Source organism: Ammospiza caudacuta, chromosome 2 (assembly GCF_027887145.1).
Source record: "Ammospiza caudacuta isolate bAmmCau1 chromosome 2, bAmmCau1.pri, whole genome shotgun sequence".
NCBI lineage: Eukaryota > Metazoa > Chordata > Aves > Passeriformes > Passerellidae > Ammospiza > Ammospiza caudacuta.
Genome location: NC_080594.1, coordinates 120,928,891 through 120,956,739, shown reverse-complemented (window position 1 = coordinate 120,956,739; position 27,849 = coordinate 120,928,891). Strand labels below are relative to the sequence as shown.

General features: G+C 49.0%; 1 protein-coding gene across 1 annotated transcript; it reads right to left on the bottom strand.

Moving 5' to 3' along the window:
• Positions 1 to 3: 3 nt before the first annotated feature.
• On the bottom strand, positions 4 to 26,385 carry LOC131572451 (trifunctional purine biosynthetic protein adenosine-3-like). Its single transcript, XM_058825631.1, has 21 exons — positions 26,241 to 26,385; positions 25,089 to 25,184; positions 23,880 to 24,054; positions 22,442 to 22,553; positions 21,932 to 21,991; positions 20,563 to 20,688; positions 19,248 to 19,335; positions 18,405 to 18,490; positions 17,813 to 17,981; positions 14,298 to 14,529; positions 14,070 to 14,164; positions 13,344 to 13,450; positions 10,516 to 10,714; positions 9,452 to 9,703; positions 7,555 to 7,704; positions 6,359 to 6,565; positions 5,482 to 5,622; positions 3,988 to 4,118; positions 1,466 to 1,607; positions 586 to 701; positions 4 to 282 (listed from the first exon to the last, which is right to left on the bottom strand). The coding sequence occupies exons 1-21, from the start codon at positions 26,383 to 26,385 to the stop codon at positions 4 to 6; spliced, it is 3,108 nt and encodes a 1,035-aa protein (XP_058681614.1).
• Between the last annotated feature and the right edge of the window lie 1,464 nt (positions 26,386 to 27,849).

Below are 27,849 nucleotides of genomic sequence, written 5' to 3'. Positions count from 1 at the left end.
CCCTCAGGGACCTGCCCAGCGCCCCTCGCGTTCCGGCGCCTCCTCGGTAGAGGCCGCTCCGCGTCCCTGCTCCTCCTCCGGGCTCAGGCTCTGGCTCTGCCGCCTCCAGCACGTTCTTCCGTGGGCTCCCAGCCATGCGGCCCCGCTGGCCACGAGCTGCAGGGCCAGGGGGAAGGCCCTGAGCTCGGCCTCCTGCAGCCGCTCGCCCAGCGCTGCCTCCGTGTCCCCCGGCCCCGCGGGCAGCGGCTCCCGGCGGATGGCGGCGCCGGCGCCCGGCTCCTCCTGCGGGCACAGAGCGAGGGAGGCCCGGGCAGCACCGGGGAAGGGGCCGGGGGTGTGCGGGAAGAAAGGATTTCTTCTCTTGGGAAGAGGAGAAATGGGAAAATCCCACCCCAAAATGCAAGGGAGGAAGACAGGGCTTCAAGCAACTCCAAATCTTCCTGGTTTTTACTGGTAACAATCCCAAGGTTCTCACCCCTTCCCACACCTGTTACCTCTGCCTGTTTCTGCCCCTAGAAAGAAAAGGAAAAAAACAAATGCCTAACTTCCAAATTTTGCTGATTTCCCAGTTTTGAGGCCACTCACCAGGACGAAATGCACGGTGCAGCCTGTGACTTTGAACCCACTTTCCAGGGGCTCTTGCTGGGCATTCCCATCCTTGGTGAGTGGAAAGAGCGATGGAGAAGCATTCAAAATTTTCCCTGGGTATCAGTGTGAGAGGAGAAAAAAAAAAAAAGGAAAAAAAAAGATAATTTGAACTGAATTTCCTTAGAAATAAAATGAGGTGAGATCATCAGTCCAAACCCTGAGCAGTACGGAGGGAATTCTGCTCTTCCAAGAGCACGCGTGCAGCAAAATTACCAAAGGAGCCTGTCCAGGCTGTCAGTGAGTGAGTAACTCCTGAGCAAGGCCTCAGGAGCTGGCACTAACTCACTGCTCACCTCTCAGTAACTCACTGCTCACCCCTCACTCACTTAGGGCACACACTGAGCTGTGTCAGGGTGTGCAGGACACCACAGGAGGCAGAAATTCCTCCTGGGAATGGATAAATCCATCTTTCTCCCATTTTTCTGAGAGAGAACTGTGGGGGCTGAGTTCAGCAGGACTCCCCAGCACAGCTCCCTGGCAAAGGATGGGACCAAGCTCCTTCCCTGGGGAAGGCACAGAGCCACTCCACACCCCCAGTTTGCCCCTCTCACTGCTGAGGCACCACAAGGAGTTCCTCTGGAAATCCTCAGCTAGAATCCCAATACAATCCCACTGACAGAGGGAAGGGGAGCAGAATCCCAAATTCAGAATTCCCACAGTCCCAATGCCAGAGGGAAGCACAGGGTTTCCATCCTGGAATGTCAAAAGTGCCAGCAGGGCTGAGGGATTTAATCAAAGGACAAGGAACTCCGACAGTGCAATCCTGGTGAGACCAGCCAGCCCTGCTTTAGTTTCTCTTTTACGTTTGATTCCTCACCTTTCCATTTTCGGAGAAAAGGGCTGGACAGAACTCTCATGAACCCTGACAGGCAGATCAGCTCCACAGAGAATTCCTCCAGGACTCGGTCAATGGTGCTGTCGAATTCCGAGCGACTCCCGTACAATTTGTGATCAATCACCTGGGGCAGTGAGACACAACACAAGGTGGGACTGGGAGCAGCTGCTTGGGCAATAAAGAGGAATAAACCAGATTAATTCCAGGAGACTCCATGATTTAAAAGGAGGGTGCACTGAGGTGGGGTCGCTCTTTTCTGCCATTTCCCAGGTGAAAGGGTGAGAGGAAATATCCCTGAAGTGCACCAGGGGAGGTTCAGATTGGAGATTAGAAACAATTTTTCCCTTTTAAGAGTGGTCAAACACTGGAATGAGTTGCCCAGGGAGGTGGTGGAGTCAGTGGGCCAGACCCTTGGCTAAGGGGAGGAGGAGGTCCTTTATTTCCACCCCACCTCCCATTTTCAGCCCCCCCAGGTGAGTGCAGATTCCTGACTCTCCTGAGGACCTTCAAACAAGGGGCTCACAAAACTTTGTGCTCTTGCTTGTGAAAATCTGAGTGGATTTTGGTATCACTTATTTTTTAGACATGAGTCAGAAAAATATGACATGAATCCAAGTCAGGAGCTGAAGAAGCTGCTTCAGAACCCTTTCCATGCCGGGACACCCTCTAGCAGAATTTATTTCCATCTGTGCACAGCTGTAAAAACACCTCCTCAAAACCATTTAATATCAGAAGGAGGAGTTCCTGCCTTTGACATCCCAAGTCACGAAATGCTCTCAGCCAATGCTGGTGGTCCTTGCCAGGGGTTTTTATGGAACAAGCCAGAGCAAATTCCTGTCCCAAAGAGCTGCCTTGTGGCCCACAGGCAGGAGAAAACTTGTATGGGACTGGGCACAATGTGAGACACAGGTTTTCATCCTGGAGAGGAGAAGCTGCAGGGAGAGCTCAGAGCCCCTGGCAGGGCCTGCAGGGGCTCCAGCAGAGCTGCAGAGGGACTGGGGACAAGGCCTGCAGGGACAGCACCCAGGGAATGGCTGCCAGTGCCAGAGGGCAGGGCTGGGTGGGATCTTGGCAATGAGGAATTGTTCCCTGGCAGGGTGGGCAGGCCCTGGCACAGGGTGCCCAGAGCAGCTGGGGCTGCCCCTGCACCCCTGGCAGTGCCCAAGGCCAGGCTGGACACTGGGGACAGTGGGAGGTGTCCCTGCCATGGCAGGGGTGGCACTGGGTGAGATTTGGGGTCCCTCCAACCCAGACCAACCCAGTCTGGGATTCTGTGATTCTAAGGAAAGATACACCCAGGAGACATCACATTCCTGTGCTTTAAAGAACCTGAAGTTTGACTGATTTCAGCCAAAGCTTGAGGCTCATGGGCTGCAATCTCAGACCCAAGCCATCCACTGAAATCCCTTCCCTGGGATGCAGCACTCACTGCTGAGCTGGGAAAAGCCCCCAGACCCCAGTGAGGCCTCCCAGCTCTGTGCTGCGTCCATGGAGCTTCACACTGAAGTGAAACCTCAGTGCTCAGTAAGGACTGCCTGACCAGCCACAGGCTCAGCAGCTGGGAATAGAAAGGAGGAGGGGATGTGTCCTTACTGTTGGAGATGGATAATGAGATGATTGGTTTTCGCAATTAAGGGATGGATACTGTGTGTATATTAAGAGAAACTTTAGTGATGTATAATTATGTTATTGTGGTTTAGATGTCCTCTGTTCTCCCCACAGTCCCCTTTCCCCTCTGTATTGTTCCCAGCAGACAGCCTGGGCTCTTTAGGACAGGTAGAAAGAAGCCATGTGCACACACTCATTGCATGGGAGGGTCAGGAATGGAAAAGCTTGGTGCTGGGGGGGCATGACAACACCTGACTCTCCAATCAAGGTGCAAGAAATCAGTGTCCACCAAAAAACTGCAAAGAAGAGCTGACTGACAGACTTTGGGAGGGCCTAGGGGTGGCTAGTGCAACCCTGAGGGGTGTAAAAGGCAAAACATCAATCCTGAAGATTAGGGCAGCCACGAGGGCAGCTCCCAGCGCTGCAATTTTTCCTTATTTCATCCTTGTGCTGTAATTCCTGTAAAGGTTTAATGTTACAGACATCTTTTATGAAAAATCCTTTCCTTAGGATTTTTCCTCCTGAGAAGCTGAGAGGCCTCAGGAACAAAATGTAAACAATGGTTATCTGCTGCTGTGGAATGCAACAGGTGGATCTGTGATTGACCCATGTTGTTTCTAATTAATGCCAATCACAGTCAGCTGCCTCAGACAGAGAGTCCGAGCCACAAACCTTTGTTATCATTATTTCCTATTCTCTTCTTACCCAGCCTTCTGATGAAATCCTTTTTTCTATTCTTTCAGTATAGTTTTAATGTGATATATATAATAAAATAATAAATCAAGCCTTCTGAAACATGGAGTCAGATCCTCGTCTCTTCCCTCAACCTGAGCCCCCTGTGAACAGTTTACCAAACCCTCTACCCCTTTCAGAGTGAGCCGTGGTTTCCCGCTTACCCGCGTGGGGATCCCGGCGCGGGCGGCGCGGCGCAGCTCGGGCACCCCGGGCCTGTTGGAGATGACCAGCACCAGCTGGGCACAGCTGCCCGGCTCCCGGGCACCGCCGATCAGGGCAGGCAGGGCCGTGCCTCCAGCAGGGAGAGAGCACACAGGGGACACGTCAGCACCCAGCCTCGGCAGCCCTCTGAACCCTTCCCTCAGGGAAATCCACAGAGCCCGGCCTTGGAAGAATTTACCACAGTTTCCCCCACCTGGACGGACAGTTTCCCGCCCATGGACTCTTGTTTAACAATGAACCACTCCTGTTCCCTTCCCCACGTGTCCCAAAGTCTCCTTTCCCCGTTCCCTCATTGGGTGTGGTATCCCTGGTGGCCAGCCCCATCTCCCCTGGAGGGCAGTGTCCTTTGCCCTCAGACCGTTGGCCACTGACCCCACACTTAACCTTGTGCTTTGTCTTTTGTCCCTGGTTTCCCTTTGGCCTGCTGAAATAAATCTCCCTGGAACTGACCCTACAAATGCCCTCCTGCCTCTCTTGGCTGAGCTAGCTGAGTGTGGTGTGTGAATGCTGTAGATACATATAATATTGGCTTTTTGCAGATATTAAAGTGGATCTTATATGTGTGATGTTAAAGTAACTTTGTTATAAAGATATTTTTTTATTTCTGTTTTTAATTAAGCTCAGTGAAATAGCTGATATCAGTGTGCTTGTGTTAAACTCCTTGCTTGGGTGGGATAACACCCAATGAACACAGGATGAGCACACCTGTACACATCTGCCAGCTATCAGCGCTCACCCTCTGAAGGCAGGGTGGGCCAGGGCCCAAAAATTGAAGGTGATGATAAAAAAGGACTGAAACCACACCCAAGGAATACACAGGCTATAAAAAAGTGGACCCAAGAAGAAGATATGCTAAACAATTATTGGAACATGTAAACTGCTTTGGGGAAAAAAGTTTGGTATGCATAAGCATCTATGAATATGCAAAGGGCTGATGCAATGAAAAGGTATTTAAGGGGTATCCCTGATGATAACAGGGTGCTCTTGGCTGAGAAACAACCTTTGCTCTGTGCTCCTTGTCTCCTGTTGTCCTTTATTAAACTTTTTACATTTTCACAGGAGAGTGAACATGTTTTTCACAGCGGACTTGACTGCCTTGCCTGAATGCCTCCCCAAGCAGCTTTTCCACAGGAGGTGCTTATTGGGGATTATAGGTAGCAGGATCCACCATGCAAACCCCACTCTGCCACACCACAGCCCTGGGAGGAGCTCTCAGCTGCTGCTCACAGATCTGCTCACCCACAACCAGCCCTGAGGGTGGGGGCACTGATAAAGCTCAGTTTCTAAGCAGTGCAGCACAACTCTGGCCTACAGTGAAACCCTGGACTTTGAGGGGTCTGGAGATTCCACTGGAAGCAAGGCCAGGTGGTCACACCTGAACCAGCCTCTGCTGTGTGAGGAGTTTCTCTGTGCCAGGACAAGTGACAGCTCACCTGCTCCAGAGACAAGAACAGCCACCTTCACCTTCCTCCTCCTGGGCTGGGGCTGGATATCAGCAGTGCTGGAGTCCAGCAGCTGCTGGGGGCTGCTCAGCTGCAGGGCCTCTGCAAGATTCTCCACTTCAATGTGACAACCTGCTCCAAACACATGAGAAAAGTGTTAGATTTTACCTTTTCATTAAACTGACTTCGTGCAGTTTATTAATAATGTTTCAACAACAAGAAATTCCATCAGCAGTGAGTTTATGCTGGCACAGATGGAGCTCCAGAGGGATTCTGTGCTAGAACAGCCCAGATCCCAGGAGCTGTGCTGCTCTCTGGTGCTCACAGAGTTGTTCACAAAGGCCCAGACATGGGCTTTTCAAGGATTAGTCCCATCTTTTATACCTCCCGTGTTACAAAACGACACTGGCAGAACTGAAGTGACATTTTGGCTGCCCAAACTGTTGGGTTTCCAGAAGGATTTGGTTCATGTCCTGCTGGATGTCAATCAGTGCCACACCAGGGTTCAGCCTGACCATCACCAGATGTGACTGTACAAAGCTGTGGCCTGTCCTCAGCCTTTACACAGGTCTGTGTGAGCTGGGGAGGGCTGGACAGGAGGGGAGGTGATCACCATGAGGGTGGTAAAACATCCCCTGATTTTTGGAACAATCAGCACAGGGATTCCCTGAAGCCCCAGGGAGGGGAGGAGGTTATCCAGGTGCTGCCACTCTGAAACAAGAACTCATTTCTCATCTATTTAATACTGAAATGTAGATGTGGAGGTGTTCAGCAGCCTCCAGCCTAGTGAAACAACAGGAAAGTGGTGTGGACTACACAGACTTTGCAACAGGGAGTCTCTTCAGTCCCACAAGGACTCCCTGCTCACCTGTGTGACAAGGGGCAACCACCTTCCCAATCAGCCAGGCCTCCTGCTGCCTCTGGATGTCCTGGAGAATGTGCTGGGCCAGCTCCTTCTGCACGACCAGGACAGCCCCAATGCCACAGGGAAGGCTCTGGGCCATCTCCTCTGCAGAGAGGTTCCCCTCCTTGTAGAGCCAGCCAAAGATTTCAGGGATCTTCCAGCTGAGAGCATCTGGGAAAGAATGAAATTGCTGTGTGGGCAGCACAAATGTTTGTTATTACTTATTATTTACTGTCTGCAATGACAGTGATGTGTCACAAGAGCTGATAGAGAGCAATTCTTGCTGCCACAGAATCCCCAAATTCCCGGGGCTGGCACAGCGCTGCCAGCCCATGCAGTGCCAGCTGTGCCCACCTTGTGCCCAGCCCAGAGCACTCAGTGCCACCTCCAGGGCACACCTGCAGGGATGGGCACTGCAAAGCTCCCTGGGCAGCCCCTGCCAAGGCCTGAGCTCCCTTTCCATGGGCAAATTGCTGCTGCTGTCCCAGCTGAGGGGACCTTAAAACCCATCTCAATCCATCCTCTGCCATGGCAGGGACACCTTCCCCTATCCCAGGCTGCTCCAAGCCCCAGTGTCCAACCTGGCCTTGGAAATTTCTTTCTTTCCTTTCCAATTTCATTCCAGAGAAATACAATCCAACACACAGACAACTTTCTTCCTCCCTCCCCATCCCCACTGTATTTTTAGACTCACGTGAACACGGTTTTCTTTAGTATTGCAAACTTCTGAATTCTTTGCCCAATTTTGGCTTCATCAGAAAAAGTTCTGCCTTATAGATGTCAGATGTGGTGGGGAAGCTACCAAAAAGTGCATTAAATATGTGTGTGTGTAGAGCAAATCATGCAAATCTATTGCCCTACCAAACCTCAGTATTTGGTCAAAATGTTTTGTTTGGAGAGGTGTCCTGAGGAACACACAATCTTCCCCAACACTTTTTGTCCTGGAGATGTGCTGCCCTAATCTCCTCTGGAATTTCCCTTCTCCAACCAAGAGTGGGGATGGTGACTTGGAACAGGAATGGCTTTGGCAGCCCCTTGGGAAGCAGCCACGTGGGGCTGTTCCCCTCTGCAGGGACATTTCTGAGGACTCCACAGGTGACGCTGGAGGTCAAGGCCGTGCTGGGCCTGAGTTCTGTGCCCCAGGCACCCTCAGTACTCACCCAGGACGGCGCTGACGTGCTCGGGCAGGAGCCTGGAGATGCCCCCCAGGAGCCCCTCGGCCGTGGGGGCAAAGCCCTTGACGTGCCCTGAGCGAAGGAGGGGCAGCAGAGCTGGGCTGAACATCTTCCCCGGGGTCAGCAAAACATCTCCTGCAAGGAACAGCCTCAGCTCAGGCCTGCTTAAAACTCAGGAGAGGTTTAGAATCAAAAATCACAGAAGGGTTTGGGTTGGGAGGGACCCCAAATCCCACCCAGTGCCACCCCTGCCATGGCAGGGACACCTCCCACTGTCCCCAGTGTCCAGCCTGGCCTTGGGCACTGCCAGGGGTGCAGGGGCAGCCCCAGCTGCTCTGGGCACCCTGTGCCAGGCCCTGCCCACCCTGCCAGGGAACAATTCCTCATTGCCAGGATCCCACCCAGCCCTGCCCTCTGGCACTGGCAGCCATTCCCTGGGTGCTGTCCCTGCAGGCCTTGTCCCCAGTCCCTCTGCAGCTCTCCTGGAGCCCCTTTGGGAACTGGAAGGGCTCTGAGCTCTCCCAGAGCCTTCCATTCTCCAGGCTGAATTCAAAGGATTTGTTTCAAAGGCCATGGGGTGTTTTTGGGAATGTTTCCCAGACAGGTTCTCTCCCAGTCTTTGCAGAAGGCCTTGGGAAGGAGGCAGATGTAGCCATGATATTTTCTGAAAAACCCTTTCCTTAGGATTTTTTCTCCTTCCTGAGAAGCTGGGAGGCCTCAGGAACAAATGTAAACAGTGGTTATCTGCTGCTGTATGCAACAGGTGCATCTGGGGTTGGTCTCATGTGGTTGTTTCTAATTAATGGCCAATCACAGCCCAGCTGTCTGGACTGTCTTGGTCAGTCACAAGCCTTTGTTATCATTCTTTGCTATTCTTAGCCAGCCTTCTGATGAAATCCTTTCTTCTATTCTTTTAGTATAGTTTTAATATAATATAGATCATAAAATATTAAATCAGCCTTCTGAAACATGGAGTCAACATTCTCATCTCTTCCCTCATCCAAGAACCCCTGTGAACACCAGCATAGGCAGAAGTGCTGTCCACTCCTGCAGAGCAGCGGGCACCATCCCACCCCGCAGAGCCCCGGGCACCATCCCACCCCGCAGAGCCCTGGGCACCATCCCCACCCCGCAGAGCAGTGGGCACCATCCCTACCCCACAGAGCCGCGGGCACCATCCCCACCCCACAGAGCAGTGGGCACCATCCCTACCCCACAGAGCCGCGGGCACCATCCCCACCCCACAGAGCAGTGGGCACCATCCCTACCCCACAGAGCCGCGGGCACCATCCCCACCCCACAGAGCCCCGGGCACCATCCCCACCCCGCAGAGCAGCGGGCACCATCCCACCCCGCAGAGCCCTGGGCACCATCCCCACCCCGCAGAGCCCTGGGCACCATCCCCACCCCGCAGAGCCCTGGGCACCATCCCCACCCCACAGAGCCCCGGGCACCATCCCCACCCCGCAGAGCAGCGGGCACCATCCCACCCCACAGAGCAGTGGGCACCATCCCCACCCCGCAGAGCCCTGGGCACCATCCCTACCCCACAGAGCCGCGGGCACCATCCCCACCCCGCAGAGCAGCGGGCACCATCCCACCCCACAGAGCAGTGGGCACCATCCCCACCCCGCAGAGCAGCGGGTACCATCCCTACCCCACAGAGCCGCGGGCACCATCCCCACCCCGCAGAGCAGCGGGCACCATCCCCACCCCACAGAGCAGTGGGCACCATCCCCACCCCACAGAGCAGCGGGCACCATCCCCACCCCGCAGAGCAGCGGGCACCATCCCCACCCCGCAGAGCCCCGGGCACCATCCCCACCCCACCAGCCCAGCCCCACGGGAGCAGCCGCGGCCCCGGGGAGGAAGGGGAGCGCACCCAGCGTGGTGTGCCCGCAGGTGCCCGGCGCAGGCGAGGAGCAGCGCAGCGAGGATGTCAGCAGGACGCTCCGCACGAGGCCGAAGCCGCGGCCGGGGATGCCGGGGCAGCCCAGCCCCAGGAGCGCGTCCCCCTCCCGGGCCCGCTGCAGCCCCGGCAGGCGCTGGCCCCGCTCCACCGCGCCCACCGCGAACCCCGCCAGGCCACAGAGCCCCGGGGCACTCGGAGCGCCCACCTCGGTCACCTCCTCACCTGCAAGGGGAGACAGCGCTCAGCACCTCCTGCGTGTGGGCGTTTTACACTCACAGGATCACACAATGGTTTGGGTTGGGAGGGATCTTACACCCACCCAGTGCCACCCCTGCCATGGCAGGGTCACCTTCCACTGTGCCCAGTGTCCAGCCTGGCCTTGGGCACTGCCAGGGATGCAGGGGCAGCCCCAGCTGCTCTGGGAATTCCATCCCAGCCCTGCCCACCCTCCCAGGAAACAATTCCTACCCAATATCCCACCTAACCCTGCCCTCCCTCAGCTCAAAGCCATTATTGTAACACCATTTTAAATTCATGGCATCTCCTAGAGTCAGCAGCACATCCAGCCACGCACAGCCCAAGAAGATTCAGATGTATTTTTAAAATCCTTCTTGGTTTGTTACCTCACCTCAAGACTCCAACAAAACCAAGCTTCATGAGAGAAGTGATTTTGTCATTATTGATTCTGGTACCCACGTAGCACCTCCCTGAGTATGGGAGAGGGCTTGGAAACATTGACACTGACCAGTGTGAGGCTTCCAGTTCTGCTCTCCTTGGTTCAGGGATAAAAAAGGAAGAACAAGGAAGGTCTCTTCCAACCTTGTGATTCTGTATGAATACTAAACCCCATCTTTCTGTGCTGACCCATTTTACACACTAGCAAGAGCTGAAGCACAAATTCCCAACTGTTTTTCCCACCAAACACAAACCAACAACTGCAGGGCCATATTCTGCCTCCGCCTGCCAAGTCCATTTCTCTGGTGATAAATTCAACCTCAGACCCTTCACATCTCAGAGGAGAGGAGGGTCCCCACCCAGGAAAGCACAGCCTGCGCTCCTGCAAGCCTCAGCTATTCCTTCTTTGATGGTTTCCATCACTTCAGCATCGAGTTTGCCACAGGACAAATGGCTGAGGAAGAAGAGGGGCTCAGCCCCCTGGGCCAGGAGCTCATTGACACACAGGGCCACCAGGTCCTGCCCGATGGTGTCGTGTCTTTTACAGACCTGGGCCACCTGCAAAACATGGTGGGAAGGAGAAACAGGCAAAACTCAGTTATTCATCAGTGAAATCAGCAGAAACCTTCTTTTCCCTGAAAGGAATCTCTACAGGACACACATGGAAGACAGAACTTGGTGCATTACCTGGTTGAAATCAAGAGAAAACAGCTCATTTTCTTGCAGACAGGAAAAGAAAACTCTATTTTGCTTTTTTAAAATATTAGTTCAAATTTCAGCCATAGAAATTCTATTTCAGCTGCCTAGAAATTGTCATTTTGAGTTGGTTTTTTTGTTTGTTTTTTTTTTTTGTTTTTTTTTTTTGTTTGTTTGTTTGTTTTTTTTTTTTTTTTCTTTTTGGAATATTATCATAGAAATTCCATGATTATCATAGAATCATTGAATGATTTGGGTTGGGAGGGATCTTGAAGCCCACCCAGTGCCACCCCAGCTATGGGGACACCTCCCACTGTCCCAGGCTGCTCCAGCCCCAGTGTCCAGCCTGGCCTTGGGCACTGCCAGGGATCCAGGGATGGAATTCCATCCCAGCCCTGCCCACCCTGCCAGGGAACAATTCCTCATTGCCAATATCCCAAGGGTGCAAAAGGCCTTTAATGATCAGTGGACAAACTTCCAAGGAGGTTCCTTTCACTGGCACAGTGCCATCTGTGCAGAAAGGGCCAGGACAGAGGGATGGGTGAGGGAATAATGTGAATAAACACCACTGGATTCCCAATGGGGAGGGAGCAGCACCCAGACAGAGCCTGGGCTTGGATTCCTGATGGATTTCCCTGGCTGCTGGGTTGGGGAGTGCCATGGAAACAGGCAGCCCACGGCCTCTGCTGCTCCTCCCTGCCCCTGCTCCAGGAGCGATCCTGGCAGGCAGCTGCCAACCTGTCCTTGGCCAAGGAGGAACCTTGGGAACACAGCTGGGGATGTCTCTGTGCCAGGCAGTGCAACAAAGGCCCACAGGAGCCTGCACCACTCACTTTTCATGCTCAGAGGTGCCTGAGGGTGTGAGACTGCCAAAGACTGGGGGATGATTCTGCTCAGTCTCCTGCTGTTTGTTGTCCTGGCATTAAAGGCAGAAACCATTGGAAACAAGGGACATTGCTGTGCCTGACAATGAAAGGAGCTTCAGATCTCCACTCTCCTGATGGCTGAAAACCTCCTGATTCAATAGATAAATAAATCCCCAGGCCAGCTTATCCTGATTCAATGCACAAATATACCCCTGGTTCAATTTATCCCAATTCTCCACATAAATATATTCCTAACTCAGCTTGTCCTTTGTGTTCTTGCCTAATTAAAATTCTTTATTTCCTGGCTTCTTTAATGTTTATTTCTTCCATCCTTCCATTCCCCAATGCTCTGAGCTGTTCTCCTTCTCCACACACAATTTATTAGTCTGAGCCTGCCAGTTCTCATTCCAACAACTCCCTGTGCTCCTCCACACAGACCCTCCTCAAAGCCAGTGGAGCCTCCAGTTTATAGCAGAAATTCTGGGCTTCAGTGCCTCAAGTTTTCAGCTAAATTTGGGGTTGTTATCATTTCACCACAAAATATCCACATCCTCAATTAAGTATGCCCAGGCCTGGCAACAATAACAATTTCCAAAGTGCAGATGCCCACTGTGGTGGACTCAGGAGTGTTTGTGGAGCTCAGGAGGGTGCAGCTGGTGGCACTGAAACATCCCTGGCAGGTGGTTGGAACCCTGGTTATGGAGAATTTCAGACTTTCTGTGCTAACAAACACTGACCCCCAAGAGAACACTGCATTTGAGCTGAAACTGTGGAGAAAACTTCCAAAATTAAATTATAAAACTGAAATTATTGGTGTGTAGTTTAAATAGAATTGTGTAATATCACGTGGTAAAAAACTTAGAGTTTAAAGTTTTAGAATACAGTAATATATATAAAAGAAGATAAAAGTTTTTAAGCAGAAATCACTCCTTCTTTACCTTCATCTTCTTCACCTTCTTCTTCATAGGTTTAAGTAGCATTGTGTAATTAGATAAAAAGCCGTATTACAAGTCATGGGTAGTTAGTTACTAAATTAAAAGTAAAAATAATTTAAGTGTAATTTCTTAATTAGACAGTTTATCCTTAAAAAACCTTATAGAAAGACACAACTCCAGTTTTTACCTTGTTAGTAAAGTACTGTAAAACTCACAACTTGTAAGACTGTAACATAAATAAAAACTAATAAACATCTAAGTCCACGATACAACAAGATACAGACATGTAAAGAAACAGCATAAAGACTTCGAAGTGAGTAAATAAAAATTGAAATCCAAAATAGGAGGGATGAGGAAATGCCTTAATCTTAAGGCTGAAATCCTCTTGCAAAACTATAGAGAATATTTTTCCCTATAACACATAAAATTATAGAGAGATGAAAGTGTTCAAATTGCTATCAAACAAAAGCCTCCATATCGAAGTTATCAGATGGTAAAGTAGTTGTAATCTATAAGTAGTGTAAACAGAGAAAGAGACAAAAATTATAAGACCCTATACCCCCAAAGAGAGAAGAAGACCTCTATTCCCAGAGATAAAGATGATTTTAGAAATAAATAAAAAAAACTAAAAATCAACAGCAGGTGCCATCAGCTGTGCTGCAGTGGAGCTGCCAGTTAATCACTAATTACCTGCAGTTTGGGTCCAAGGCCCTTGGTCTGGGACACCAGGATGGGATCATCATAGCCAGATGCCTTCAGGTCAAAGAAAGCAGCAAAGCCTCCTCCTTCTGAGCGACCTGCAGAGGGCAAACACAGCATGGGCTGGATTATGGGAAATAAAACACCCAAAACTCTCACCAAGAAAAGAACTGCAAATTATCCCCAAATCCCTGGGGCTGGCACAGCCCTGCCAGCCCATGCAGTGCCAGCTGTGCCCCATGGGCACCTTGTGCCCAGCCCAGAGCACTCAGTGCCACCTCCAGGGCACACCTGCAGGGATGGGCACTGCAAAGCTCCCTGGGCACCCTTTCCATGGGCAAATTGCTGCTGCTGTCCCAGCTGAGGGGACCTTAAAACCCATCTCAGTCCATCCTCTGCCATGGCAGGGACACCTTCCACTGTCCCAGGCTGCTCCAAGCCCCAGTGTCCAACCTGGCCTTGGTAATTTCATTTATTTATTTCCACTCTATTCCTCTCCATTCTGCACCTCTAAGAAGCACAATCCCCTCTATGGCAAGGCAGGAATTTGTTAATTCATCACAAGAGGAGTGACAAGAAAGAAATTTATTTTCTTTCTTTGTGGTGATCCCAGCCCAATTTCCCAAGCTCAGTTTCAATGCCACGAGTGCATTGCCCAACCCCCAGGGAGGAAAAACCCAAACACTGAGGGAATTCCCAGATTCTTCCCAGTCCTACCTGCCCTGGTGCCTCTCACAGCTGATGTTTGTGGCAGACAGCTCAGAACCTCCCTGGCTCCAGCTCCCACGTGTCTGTCCTTGTACATCAGGGCCCTGTGGGGAGGGAAGGACGAGCTGGCAGCAGCAGGGACCCTTTCTGCAGGCCCAGCAGAGGTGGCCCAGATGTGAGGGGCAGGGGGGAACATCTCGGAGAGGCAGGGGGAACATCTGGGCCATGCTCACGTACAGGGGCTGGTGCAGCAGCCGCAGGCCCCGGTGCCCAATGTCCCTCCTGAAGGTGGCCCCCTGGAAGTGGATGGTGGCCACCCCCCTGTTGGCTTCTCCCAGGGCTTCCATCAGGTCCTGCCTGACAGCAGTGATGGACAGGACTCTGCCACCAGTGGTCACCACCCTGCCATCCTTCAGCGCTGTGCCCCCGTGGAACACCTGCAGCCCCAGCTCCTCGGCTTGCAGAAGCCCTGCAAAGACAAATTTGGGGATTCTCTGAGGGTTTTGAATTGCATTCTCTGTGGACAATCTCAGATTTAAGGTGGGAAGAGCCCACCCAGTGCCACCCCAGTAGCACCAGCACCACCCCAATCCCTGTCCCCAAGGCCACATCCAGACTGCTCGGGGACAATTCCAGGGACTCCAAACCTCCCTGGGCAGCTCAGCCCAAGGCCTGACCACTCTGCCAGGGAAATTTTCTGTGCCAGTCTCCAACCTGAGCCTGCCCTGGTGCCATCTGAGGCCATTTCCTCTCCTCCTTTCCCTGCCCCTCCTGGCAGGAGCTGTGCAGAGCACTGAGGTCCCCCCTGAGCCTCCTTTGCTCCAGGCTGAGCCCCTTTCCCAGCTCCCTCAACTGTTCCTCCCAGGATTTGTTTTCCAGATCTTTCCCCAGATCCATCACCTTTTGTGGGCAAAACACTGAAGATTCAAGTCCTTTATTCAGTCAAGGGAGAACAACAGAAATTTTCACCTTTGCTTTTTTCTGAGAAACAGCATCATCAGTGAAAGGCTGCACGGGCCCCAGGAATTCTCTTCTGAGCCATTCCATAATGGAATTCCAGACTGGTTTGGTCTGGGAGAGACCTGAAATCCCACCCAGTGCCACCCCTGCCATGGCAGGGACACCTCCCACTGTCCCCAGTGTCCAGCCTGGCCTTGGGCACTGCCAGGGATGCAGGGGCAGCCCCAGCTGCTCTGGGCACCCTGTGCCAGGGCCTGCCCACCCTGCCAGGGAACAATTCCTCACTGCCAGGATCCCACCCAGCCCTGCCCTCTGTCACTGGCAGCCATTCCCTGGGTGCTGTCCCTGCATCCCCTGGCAATTGTCTCTCTCCAGCTTTCCTGGGGCTCCTCCAGGCCCTGCAAGGCCACCCTGAGCTCAGCCCAAAGCTTCTCCTGTGCAGGTGAGCAATGCCAGCTGTGCCAGCCTTTCCTGCCAGCAGAGCTGCTCCATCCCTCTGCCCATCCTGGAGCCTCCTCTGGGCTCTCTCCTACAAGTCCACATCTGGGGCACCCCAAAATTAAAGAAAAATCCCAGAGGAGCAGAAATGTGGGATCCAGGAGCCCCCACAGGACACATCCCTGCCCTGTGCCAGGAAAGCTGTGCTCTCTCTGGGAGCTGTGTGGAATTTGTGCAGGGTTTTCCTGCAGGAAATCTCAATTCACAGCCATTTCCTGCCTGGATTCCCCCCTTTCCCTGGCATTAAACCATCAGTGCTGATGTTACCTCTGCTCTCCCCCACTATTCCATCCTGCCCACTCCACACAATTCCCTGGAACTGTTCCACAAACACTCACAGGGCTGCTCTGACACAGGGGAGCAAAACTGTGCAAGGTTTGGAGTTTGTTTGGATTCCTGTTTGGAGGGAAGGATAAGGGAACAGGAGGAACTGCTGCCATCACCTGGGAAATGAGAATCAAGCACAGTTTGTTTAGATTCCTGTTTTGATAAGGGAACAGGAGGAACTGCTGCCATCACCTGGGAAATGAGAATCAAGCACGGTTTTCTCCTTGCTACAGGCTCAAGGGATTCTTTCCCCTGGCCCTGCTGCAATCCGGACCCTTTGCATCCTGTTTTAAGGAATACTCAAGAATAAAAGGTTTGTCAAGCCATTAAGATCAGAGAATCACAGAATATCCTGAGCTGGAAGCACACACAAGGATCGCCCAGTCCCACCCCTGGCCCTGCACAGGACACCCCAACAACCCCACCCTGGAAGCATCATCCAAAAATATGTGGTCTAATGTGAAAAGAGAATAAAAACTAATAAACCCCATGAAACTCCTAAGTGGAAGATAACAGCAGAATAATAACATAATAATAAAAAATAATAATCATAATTATGTAATTATAATGAAGAAAAGAAATAATAAAAAAAATCATAATAAATAAAAGAATAATAAAAGAATGGATTGGATTCCATTGGTTTGACTGGTTTTTTTGTGATTAACAAGTAGGGGGTCAGAAACCCAGCCAGGGACAAGGCACCAGAACACAACATTGTCCCTGAGCAATGGAGAAATGGAGAATCTCTCTTTTCCCCAGAGAGAAAATGTCCAAAATTGCTGCCAGAATTGGGGAGCCCTGGCCAGGAGCTGAGGTGCTGGGCTGGGCTGACACCAGCTGAGGGTGGGACTGGCTGGGCAGGAGCTGAGTGGGATGGAAATGGTTCTGTACAGTTCCCTCTGGTTTTAGGATCATGAGATCCTGAACCAGGAGTACTGGGACAGAGGAGATGGATATTGGATACCTGCATGAATCCTGAATATCTATATCAATATCCCAATGGATATTGAATACCTGCATGAATCCTGAATAGCAATATCCAAATGGTATTGATATCTAAATGCATATTGAATACCTGTATGCATCCTGAATATCTATAGCCAATATCTAAATGAATACTGAATACCTGTATGAATCCTGAACATCTATATCCAATATCCAAATGAATATTGGATATCTGTATAAATCCTGAATATCTACATCCAATATCAAAATGAATATTGAATACCTGCATGAATCCTGAATAATATCAAGATATCAATATAGATATCAATACAATATAGACATCAATATAATAATATCAGCATAGATATCAATACCATTTGGATAATATAGCTATTATAATATATCTATTATCCAAATGGTATTGATATTTAAATGATATCCAATATCCAAATATATATTGATATCTAAATGCATATTGAATACCTGTATGAATATCTATATCCAATACCAAATGAATATTGAAAACCTGTATGAATCCTGAATATCTCTGTTGAATATCTATATGGATATTGAATATCTATTTCTAATATCTGTATGAAGATTGAATAGCAATATCAAATATCCGTATGAATATTGAGTATCTATTTCTAACATATATATAGATATTGGATACTTATGCAAATAGTGAACATCTGTATCAAATATCTATATTGATGTTGAATATCTACATGTATATTGAGTATATATATCAAATATCCATATAAATATCTAATATCTATATGCATATTGAATATCTATATCTAAAATCCAAATGAATATTGAACATCTCTAATATATATAGAATATCTATTCTAATATCTATATGACTATTGAATACCTACATGAATATTGAATACCCATCTCTAATATCTAAGTTACTATTGAATACCTACATGAATTCAGAATATCCCAGTGCCCACCTTGCCCAGACCCCGGAGCCCTGTGAGGAAGCAATTAAATAATTAACAATCTCCCAGAGTTACCTGTTACCTCCATGCCTTTGTCAGAGTCCCCTGGGTATCCTGGGCTGGCCATGACCACACACACAGCAGTTCTGTTCTCCAGCCAGGCTGGCATGCAGCTGCAGAGTTTGCCATCAACTGTTGCTTGAATCACTTCATAAAAATCATTTTTAAGCAGAGGGAGAATTACCTGTAGAAAAGTTTTCAGAGTGATGGAAATTTATTTTTATTTTGTTGGCTTGTTGAAGTTCACCTTAGGGAAAATTCAGTTGATGGAATACAATCTGTATGTGCCAAGCCAGTTTTCCCTTGGAAACTCTGGGTTTCAATTTCATTTGCACCATCTTTTGGAACCAAAAAATTTAGAAACATAAGGTGTGAGCTTATGTAGAAGGAACATGAATTTAGGTCTCTCCCATTCTGCTTCTATCCAGAAAAACAAAACCTGAGAAACAGATTTTTTTAACTAATAATTCATAGAAGCTGACGAGCCAAAATGTTACCTCAGACATTGTCTAAGATAGTCACATCCAGATCTTTCCCTAGAAATAAACTACAACAGTAGGAGGTAAAAGAATGGAGCATCTTGAATTTTCCAGTGTGTTCCACTCACCTGACACTGGGGATCCCCAAATTGGCATTTAAAGTTTAAAATCTTCACCCCCTCCTTGGTCAGCATCAAACCTGTTTGCAGCACACCTGGACACAAAGCCAAGCAAATAACTTAATCATTTTTTTATTTATTTATTTGGAGAACTCCTTTAAAAGAAACAGAGCATTTTGGAGCATTCTGCAAATCAGAAGGCATGAGGAGCAAGAGTTCTGCAAGCCACAATAATCCCCAAATATCCATAAAAGTGACAAGCGGCCACCTAAGGAGCAGGGCACCACATTTTAAACCCCACAAAGCAAAGGTTCTCTGGCATCGTGCACCCAACTCCATTCTTACTCAACTCCCACTCCATTCTTACTCAGGCACTGTAAAAAAGGCCCCAAAAAGCAGAATTTGAAGATGTGAGTGGGAGCCCAACTCTTTGGAGGTCTGAGATCTCCTCAGTGCCAACAGCAGCCCTTGGCATAAAGTGGCACCTGTGGGCACCACCTGCCTTTTCCTAAACAGCCTCTGGATAAAGACCTGGAGAAAATGGACATTGTTGTATGTGTAGGAGTGAGCAGTACTGCAGGACTGAAGTGTATGTTCTGCCCTGAACAGAAAATAAATCTGTTTTATTTCAAAATATTTAATAAAGTCATGCTGTTTTAAGGAAACAAGGCCAAGGTTCTCTCCCAAACAAAGAGCTGTGAACCAAACTGAGTGAGGCTTAACACTGCATGAAAAATGAGCTGCTGCTGGGTTGCTTTTTTAAAGCAAGCACCATCTGGAACTCAGGAGCAGCCTCTGACAATGGAAGTGACCTGGAGAGGGGCTCACCTTGGCTTTCAGGTGCTCACTCACCTACATAGGCTGCTCCTTCTTGTCTCAGGCTGTCCACCATGTGCTGGAGGATGCCACCCTTGATTTGCTCCAGAAGAGCCTCTGGGACCTGACAAGCAAATGAGAGCCATGAGGCAGTGGTGACATCTGCTGGCCCTGCTGGAAGGACTGGGCAGGGCTGAGGAGCTGCCTGAGATGTTTGCTAAAATATTTTTCCCTATTACAATTTTGCTGCTTTTTCTTTATTACAATTTTGTACCCCCAAGCCCTGCTCCTTCCCTTGGAGCAGGGAACAGGCAGCAACATAAACTGGGTGTTCTTACAGAGCAAAAACAGGGAAAAGGTTGGTTTTACTCAAAAAAAACCCCACAGTTCCACAAGTTTATCCCACATGGAGCACTTGCCAGCAAGGACAAAGAGTCTGGGAACAGAACCCACAGGCAAAGAAATGGGACTGTTCTCCTTTACTTATGGACATTTGACCAGAACCTTCCAAATCATCCTCAGAGTGCGCTTTGGTGGCATCTATCTGGGTAGAAATTATTCTCAGCCCTTAACTAACAGAAAGATTTGGTGAAATATTTTTCTTTATTACAATTTTTTGCTGCTCCTTCCCTTGGTGGGGGGGTGTTGCCTGAGGGGGAGAATCTCACTGCTCTGCCTCCCGAGGGGGTTTGGGTGGTCCTGAGGGATGGAATCTCACTGCTCTGCATCCTGAGGGGGTTTGGGTGATGCTGAGGGGATTTGGGTGGTCCTGAGGGATGGAATCTCACTGCTCTGCATCCTGAGGGGGTTTGGATGATCCTGAGGGGATTTGGGTGGTCCTGAGGGATGGAATCTCACTGCTCTGCCTCCTGAGGGGGTTTGGGTGGTCCTGAAGGGGAGGAATCTCACTGCTCTGCCTCCTGAGGGGGGAATCTCACTGCTCTGCCTCCCGAGGGATTTGGGTGGTCCTGAAGGATGGAACTTCACTGCTCTGCCTCCTGAGGGGGTTTGGGTGCTTCTGAAGAGGTCTGGGACTGGACCCTGGGCAGAACACAGCCAGAGCACTTCTGTCCTTGGAGAAACACCCACTGAAAACGTGGTGGAGCAGTGCTGTAAGGACCAACAAGGACGCCCAGGTTATGCTCAGGCCCCACAGGGAATTCTGCAGGGATTCCTGACGTGGCGCTGACGGGAGCAAGCGTCAAAAGAAACTTAGAGAAACACTAAGTTTAGGAATAACTGAAGAAGTAAAAGAGGGGTTACTCCAGAGAATTAAAGCCCAAAGGATGACTGTCGGGGTGAGAGCACTCCAGGGGCAGCAGGGCCCTGCAGGGCAGGGCTGGGGCAGTACCTGAGGCACGGGGCAGTAGGCGCCCATCCCTGCCGTGCTGGGACCCTGCTCCCCGTCCAGCAGCCGCTTGTGGGGCTGAGCCGGGGGCATGGAGGCCACGGTGACACCGTCGGTGAAGCAGGAGCACTGCAGGGACAGAGACAGGCACAGCGGTGACAGCGGTGACAATGGCCACAGCACAAGGGACAGCACTGCTGAGCCTCAGCTCAGTTCTGCTGGAAAATGTGGAAATTGCAGAGGCCCACACTGCAAAGTGTCACCGAGATATTTTATGAAAAATCTTCTTTGCCCAGGATTTTTCTCCTGAGAAGCTGAGAAGCCTCAGAAAGGAAATGGAAACAATAATTATCTGATTGCTTGGAATGTGGTCTGGAGGTTGCTCACCAACAGGTGCATCTTGGATTGGTTCCATGTGAATTGTTTTAATTAATGACCAATCCCAGTCCAGCTGTGTCAGGACTCTGGTCAGTCATGGGTTTTTAGTATTCATTCTTTTCCAGCCTTCTGATATCTCCTTTCTCTCTTTAGTATAGTTTTAGTATACCATTTTAATACAATATAACATACAATATACAATAGATAATATACAATATATAAAATATATAACGTAACATATCAGCCTTCTGTGAACATGGAGTCAAATTCTCCACAGCAAAGGATATTCAATCCCACCCAGTGCCACCCCTGCCATGGCAGGGACACCTCCCACTGTCCCAGGCTGCTCCAGCCCCAGTGTCCAGCCTGGCCTTGGGCACTGCCAGGGATCCAGGGGCAGCCACAGCTGCTCTGGGCACCTGTGCCAGGGCCTCAGCAGCCTCTGAGTAGAATTTCTCAGGATCCATGTAGATCAAATAGGAGCCATTTATTCTGCTACAAACCCATTGACCTGAAGGATTCATTATTTCTTTCTCATGTTTAAATTACCAAGAGGAATGGTGGCTCTCTTTACAGCTCCCTTTTAATGAATCAGATTTTGAGTCACATGGGAACACATGCCTGTCCTCTGGCACGTGAATAGCCTAAAGGAGGCACTCAATATTACCACAAAGTTACAGATGTAACAAGAATTATCAAGGCAAAGTCCATAAAAACATGTTTTGGGTCACTTCAGGAGGAAATCCCCCCCCCTAAAATAACCACTATAAATGCAATGTCATTGTTAATGTAGAAAAAAAATCTACTGACAACATACATTGGTTAGCATGACACAGGGCTTAGATAGCATGTTATGAAATAGATATTCATTTGTCAAAGTGCAAATAAAACAAAAAGAATGAAAGAAATTTGAAACAAAAATGTGGGTGTTTATATAGAAGCACAGCAATAATGCCAAAGAGTAAAAGCACAACATCACACCATCAATACCTACAGAAAGTTCTTCCCCTTGAAGCAGTTCTTCAATAACAACCATCTCTCCAAACATTCTGTCCTGTAAAAGACAGAGCAAAACAAAAGAAATCCCCAGTGAGCAGATATGACTCCACTGCCTAAATCCTCTCTTGATTTTCTTCTAACAAAATAACCAATGTCTATGAGAAGTGCCAGCTTGCTTGAATGCCAGTGGGGAAAGCCACTGGAATTTCATTTGGACACAAGGAGGCAACACTGAAATATTCCCTATCAGGTCTGGGAGACAAGGAAAAATTACAATTTGGAGGGGCAGAGAAGGGGAACCTGAGGCTAGAACAGCAATTCAGTCACAAAAGCTCCCAGCCCTGCCTGGGGCACACAGGAGGAGTCTGAGGAGACCCAGGGAAACTCTTGAGTCAAATGAACAATTTCTCCCAAAAACGCTGGCCCCTGTTGCAGGAATTACAAAATCCCAGAGTACAGAGCACCAAGGTTTGGACTGGCAGGGGTTAATTAAGGATTTTTGTACCTGCATAATCTCCTGGACAGCTCTGCAGGCCTCCTCCTTGCTGGCTGCAATGGTCACTTCCCTCCTGGCCGCTGGTCCCCGCGCCCGCACCACCCATGCAGGGAAGTCTGTGCTTTAAGGGAAGCAGAGAGGGGTCAGACATCCCTGCTGCATCAAAGGAATCCAGGGAAAGCTCCACTTTGCTCCTGGATGCCCCCCACACTCCCATTGTGCCTCCAGAATTCCCCCACTTACTTGGAAACACAAGCTAAATCCAGAACTTAAAAAAGAACAAAGCACCACCCTGGTAATGAATGGATTTTACCTTTACCAATCACCCCCTGGCTTGTGAGTAACCAAAAAAAACCTTTTTTGAAAGGCTGAATTTCCTGTTTCCTGAAAGAACACCTCACTCTCCTTTCCACACTGTGATTTCTGTTAGGTTAAACCTCAGACCAGTTGATACCACCCAGGCTCCCTTTTCCCCCATCTCTTTGTGCACACCTGGGACAGTTTTCCCTTTGGAGCCCTGCATGTGCTGACAGAGAAGGTGTTGGCCTTGTCTCTGTGTGGCAGCAACATCAACTGGGTGTTCTTACAGAGCAAAAACAGGGAAAAGGTTGGTTTTACTCAAAAAACCCCCCACAGTTCCACGAGTTTATCCCACATGGAGCACTTGCCAGCAAGGACAAAGAGTCTGGGAACAGAACCCACAGGCAAAGAAATGGGACTGTTCTCCTTTACTTATGGATATTTGACCAGAACCTTCCAAATCATCCTCAGAGTGCGCTTTGGTGGCATCTATCTGGGTAGAAATGATTCTCAGCCCTTAACTAACAGAAAGATTTTTTTAAATACTTTTCTTTATCACAATTTTTTATCTATTAATGACGTATTGAGCATCTTGAAGGAGTAGATGGAAAAGAAGAAGAGCTGGGAATTCAGAACAGAAAAATCAACTGCTGCAGTTCACAAAATCACAAAAGGGTTGGGTTGGAAGGACCCTAAATCCCACCCAGTGCCACCCCTGCCATGGCAGGGACACCTCCCACTGTCCCCAGTGTCCAGCCTGGCCTTGGGCACTGCCAGGGGTGCAGGGGCAGCCCCAGCTGCTCTGGGCACCCTGTGCCAGGCCCTGCCCACCCTGCCAGGGAACAATTCCTCATTGCCAGGATCCCACCCAGCCCTGCCCTCTGGCACTGGCAGCCATTCCCTGGGTGCTGTCCCTGCAGGCCTTGTCCCCAGTCCCTCTGCAGCTCTGCTGGAGCCCCTTCAGGCCCTGCCAGGGGCTCTGAGCTCTCTCTGGAGCTTCTCCTGTCCAGGTGAGCTCTGCCAGCCTGGCTCCAGCAGCTCCACAGCTGCACCTTCATAATCTGTTTCTAGTTCCAGAGCTGATTAACCCAGCAGGAGCTGAGGGGTTCCAGGTGATGGCAGAGGAGCTCCATGGCAGCCCATGTACCTGGAGATGAACCTGCAGGCCTCCTGGGGGGTGCTGAAGGCTGCCCAGCGTGCTGTGGGGAGCCCGTGGCGCTGCAGGAAGGCTTTGCTGGAGCTGCTGCTGGAGGCCAGCTGGGCTGCCCTGGCCCCGGGCCCGAAACACCGAACTCCTGCTGCCCGCAGGTCATCCACGATCCCTGAGCCGAGAAACAGCACAGGCACTGAGGGGGCTCCTTGGGGACACAGAGCCACCACAGAAACAGCACAGGCACTGAGGGGGCTCCTTGGGGACACAGAGCCACCACAGAAACAGCACAGGCACTGAGGGGGCTCCTTGGGGACACAGAGCCACCACAGAAACAGCACAGGCACTGAGGGGGCTCCTTGGGGACACAGAGCCACCACAGAAACAGCACAGGCACTGAGGGGGCTCCTTGGGGACACAGAGTGGCACCCAAACAGCACAGGCACTGAGGGGCCTCCTTGGGGACACAGAGCCACCACAGAAACAGCACAGGCACTGAGGGGGCTCCTTGGGGACACAGAGTGCCACCCAAACAGCACAGGCACTGAGGGGGCTCCTTGGGGACACAGAGTGCCACCCAAACAGCACAGGCACTGAGGGGGCTCCTTGGGGACACAGAGTGGCACCCAAACAGCACAGGCACTGAGGGGGCTCCTTGGGGACACAGAGCCACCACAGAAACAGCACAGGCACTGAGGGGGCTCCTTGGGGACACAGAGCCACCACAGAAACAGCACAAATACCAAGGGGGCTCTTTGGGGACACAGAGCCACCACAGAAACAGCACAAACACCAAGGGGGCTCCTTGGGGACATGTAACAAAAGGAGATTCCCGTCCATCATCCCTTTGTTACACCTCCCTTTGTCTCAGGTAATTAATGCACCTTCCAATGAGGTTCTGAATATCCACTGACTCTTCTCAGCCTGTGGTTTTAGGGCTCTTTAGCTTTGTACTTTACTGAGCCCTCCCAGAGTTACCCATGCATTTTAAAGCAGATTTCAAGGTGCTGATTTTTTCTGTCAATATATGATTATATTACATTACAATACATTATATTATATCTTTATTTTATTATAATTATATTTTACTTTATTATAATTATATCTATATTATAATTGTATCTATATTATAATTATTATATTATATAAATACAATTTATATTTTTTCAGTCAACTTAGTTTTATTTAATTATTTTATTAACTTACCAGCTGCCAGAAGAGCTTCTGGGCCGACTACCACAAGCCCAATGTTGTGATCTTTGCAGAACTGGGTGACAATAGTGTGATTGCTCACTAATACAGCTGAAAAGGAAAAATAATTAACTGAATGTAAAGCCTAAATAAGAGACAGGGGATGAGAATGCCTTTTTTCCATCCTCCTAATTGTGTGTTTAAAACCATGAAGCAGCTCACTAAGGGCAAAGTGGAATATCAATGTAATAAAAGCAGCTCCAAAAGGAGCTGGGAACAGCTCCAATTTGCACTACTGTTTTTAATACACATCTGCTAGCTGATTAAATCTCCTTTATTTGCCATGTGTAATCAAGATATATTTTTAAAAGCTGCTTATCACAACAATAACAACTTTGAGAAATAAAACTTAAGTTTGGGAAAGAAGCTCAATTTCAACAGCTGAGTAAAGATTTACTCAAAGCATTGGATGATACAGCTAAATTTCACTGAGCTGCCTGGGCAGGCACAGAGATGTTTCTATTCAGAATTAAGAACTTTGAGCCCTCTGCTTCTGGGTTAAGTTTCACTGGAATTGGTCACAGAATTCAAGCACAAAAGTGGAAGAGATGAGGTGTAGAAATAGAATAATATGGTATAATAAAGTAATTAATTAGCCTTCTGATAAGATGGAGTCATATGCATCTTTTACTCCCCCTCGTTGGGGTTGCCCTGCATTTACTATACCTGCCTGTCCCCATCACATTCTCTGAAAAATCCTCTTTGCCCAGGATTCTTCTCCTGGGAAGCTGAGAAGCCTCAGAGAAAAAGGAAAACAACATAATCTCATTTGCTTCTCCTGTGTTTTGCTGCTTGGGAATGTGGTTGGAGATGGTTTATCCAATGTGCGAATTGTTTTGACTTAATGACCAATCATGGTCAGGCTGGAAGGAGTCATGAACTTTAACTGTCATTCTTTGTAGCCTCCTGTCTGTATCCTTTCTCTGTTCTTTAGTATAGTTTAGTATAGGATTCTATAATATCATATAATAATAAATTCTAAGAACATGGAGTCAGATTCATAATTTTCCTCCTTTGTCCTGGGCACCCAGCAAACACCACACCTGCCCAGTTGGTTTGTCTCAGTTGCTGATTGCTTGGACGGGGATTTTTCTCCCCCCTTTTTACCTGAATTGGAGATTTTGCCGTTGTCAGCCGTGCCTGCATTTCCTGGAGCCACAAACACATGTTTGACGTGGGGGGACTGGGCCAGCTTCCAGGCCAGGGCGTGCTCCCTGCCGCCGCTGCCGACCACCAGCACCCGCTCTGCCATGGCCCTGCGGCACACAGCCGTGCAGATCCTCACTTCAGGGACAATTCCTCCCAGGCTGAGCCTGGGAATCTTGGAGGAAAGAATTCAAACAATTATTATCTCTCTTTCTGTAACCATTGTTTATAATTATGGTCCTCCACAGTGTGTTATTCATAGTCACCAATAGTGTGAGATTCACATTCACTGAAAAATCCCATTGCCCAGGATTCTTCACCTGGGAAGCTGAGAAGCCTCAGAGAAAAAGGCAAACAATAATTATCTGATTTGCTTCTCCTGTGTTTGCTCCTTTGGAATGTGTTTGGGGATTGTTTACCCACAGGTGATTGTTTCATTGGACTCTGGTGTGAATTATTTGGCCAATCAGGGCCAAGCTATGTCAGGACTCTGGAGAGAGTCACGAGTTTTCATTATTATCTTCTTAGCCTTCTGTAAGTATCCTTTCTGTATTCTTTAGTATAGTATTCTTTAATATAATATAGTATCATAAAATAATAAATTAGCCTTCTGAGAACATGGAGTCAGATTCATCATTCCTTCCTTCATTGGGGCACCCCACAAATACAATACACCTTAGCAAGTCAAAAGACCTGTACTTTATATACCTATATAAAAAGACCTGCTGCTTTCATTAAACAGAGCCTTCTGATCCACCTGGTGGAGGACTGGAGTCTTTCTTTCCGTCCCTGTCACACAGCAGCACCCCTGCCCTCAGCCAACAGCACAGGGATTCCATCCCACTGCCACAGCTTTTGGGTGACATTCACCCAGTTTAGGGCACAAAGGGGCTTGTAGGCTGTGGGACACGGTGGCTGTGCCAGCAGTGCCACTGGATGGACACATTGGTCACATCTGGTTGAAATATGGACAACAAATGCACTGGGAATTGCCCCCACTTGTTCCAGCAGAGTGAAAATTTCATCTCTTAAGCACCCACAGATAGGAAATAATCGTGCCTCGAGTAGGTCTCATCAGGTCCTTTGCACAACTGCACAGGACAGGGCTAAAAGTGTGATACAAATGGTTTAAAAATGTATTTATATATATATATGTGTATATATATATACATATAATATGTTTATATACATATTATATATATTATATTTTTATACTTGTAGATATTACATATACATATATGTGTATATATACGTTTTATACATTATGTGTGTTTACTTCTAAACAAAAAATAAAGAAATCTGTATCTAATAAACAAATTAAAATATATGACAGAACTAAGCAATGAATATATAATGAATAACTATATAATAAATAGATATGCAAAAATTAATCTCCTTTTCATATTTAATAAACATGTTTCAGTCTGAATGCTTTGATTGGTCTAGAAGCTTTTAAGAGTGCAATCATGCTCAGCAGTAAATGGCAAAGGCAGATTTCAGGACAGATTTTATCCATGGACAATTGCTTGGAGGACACTTCAGCAGAGCAGCACATTCAATAAAAGACAAT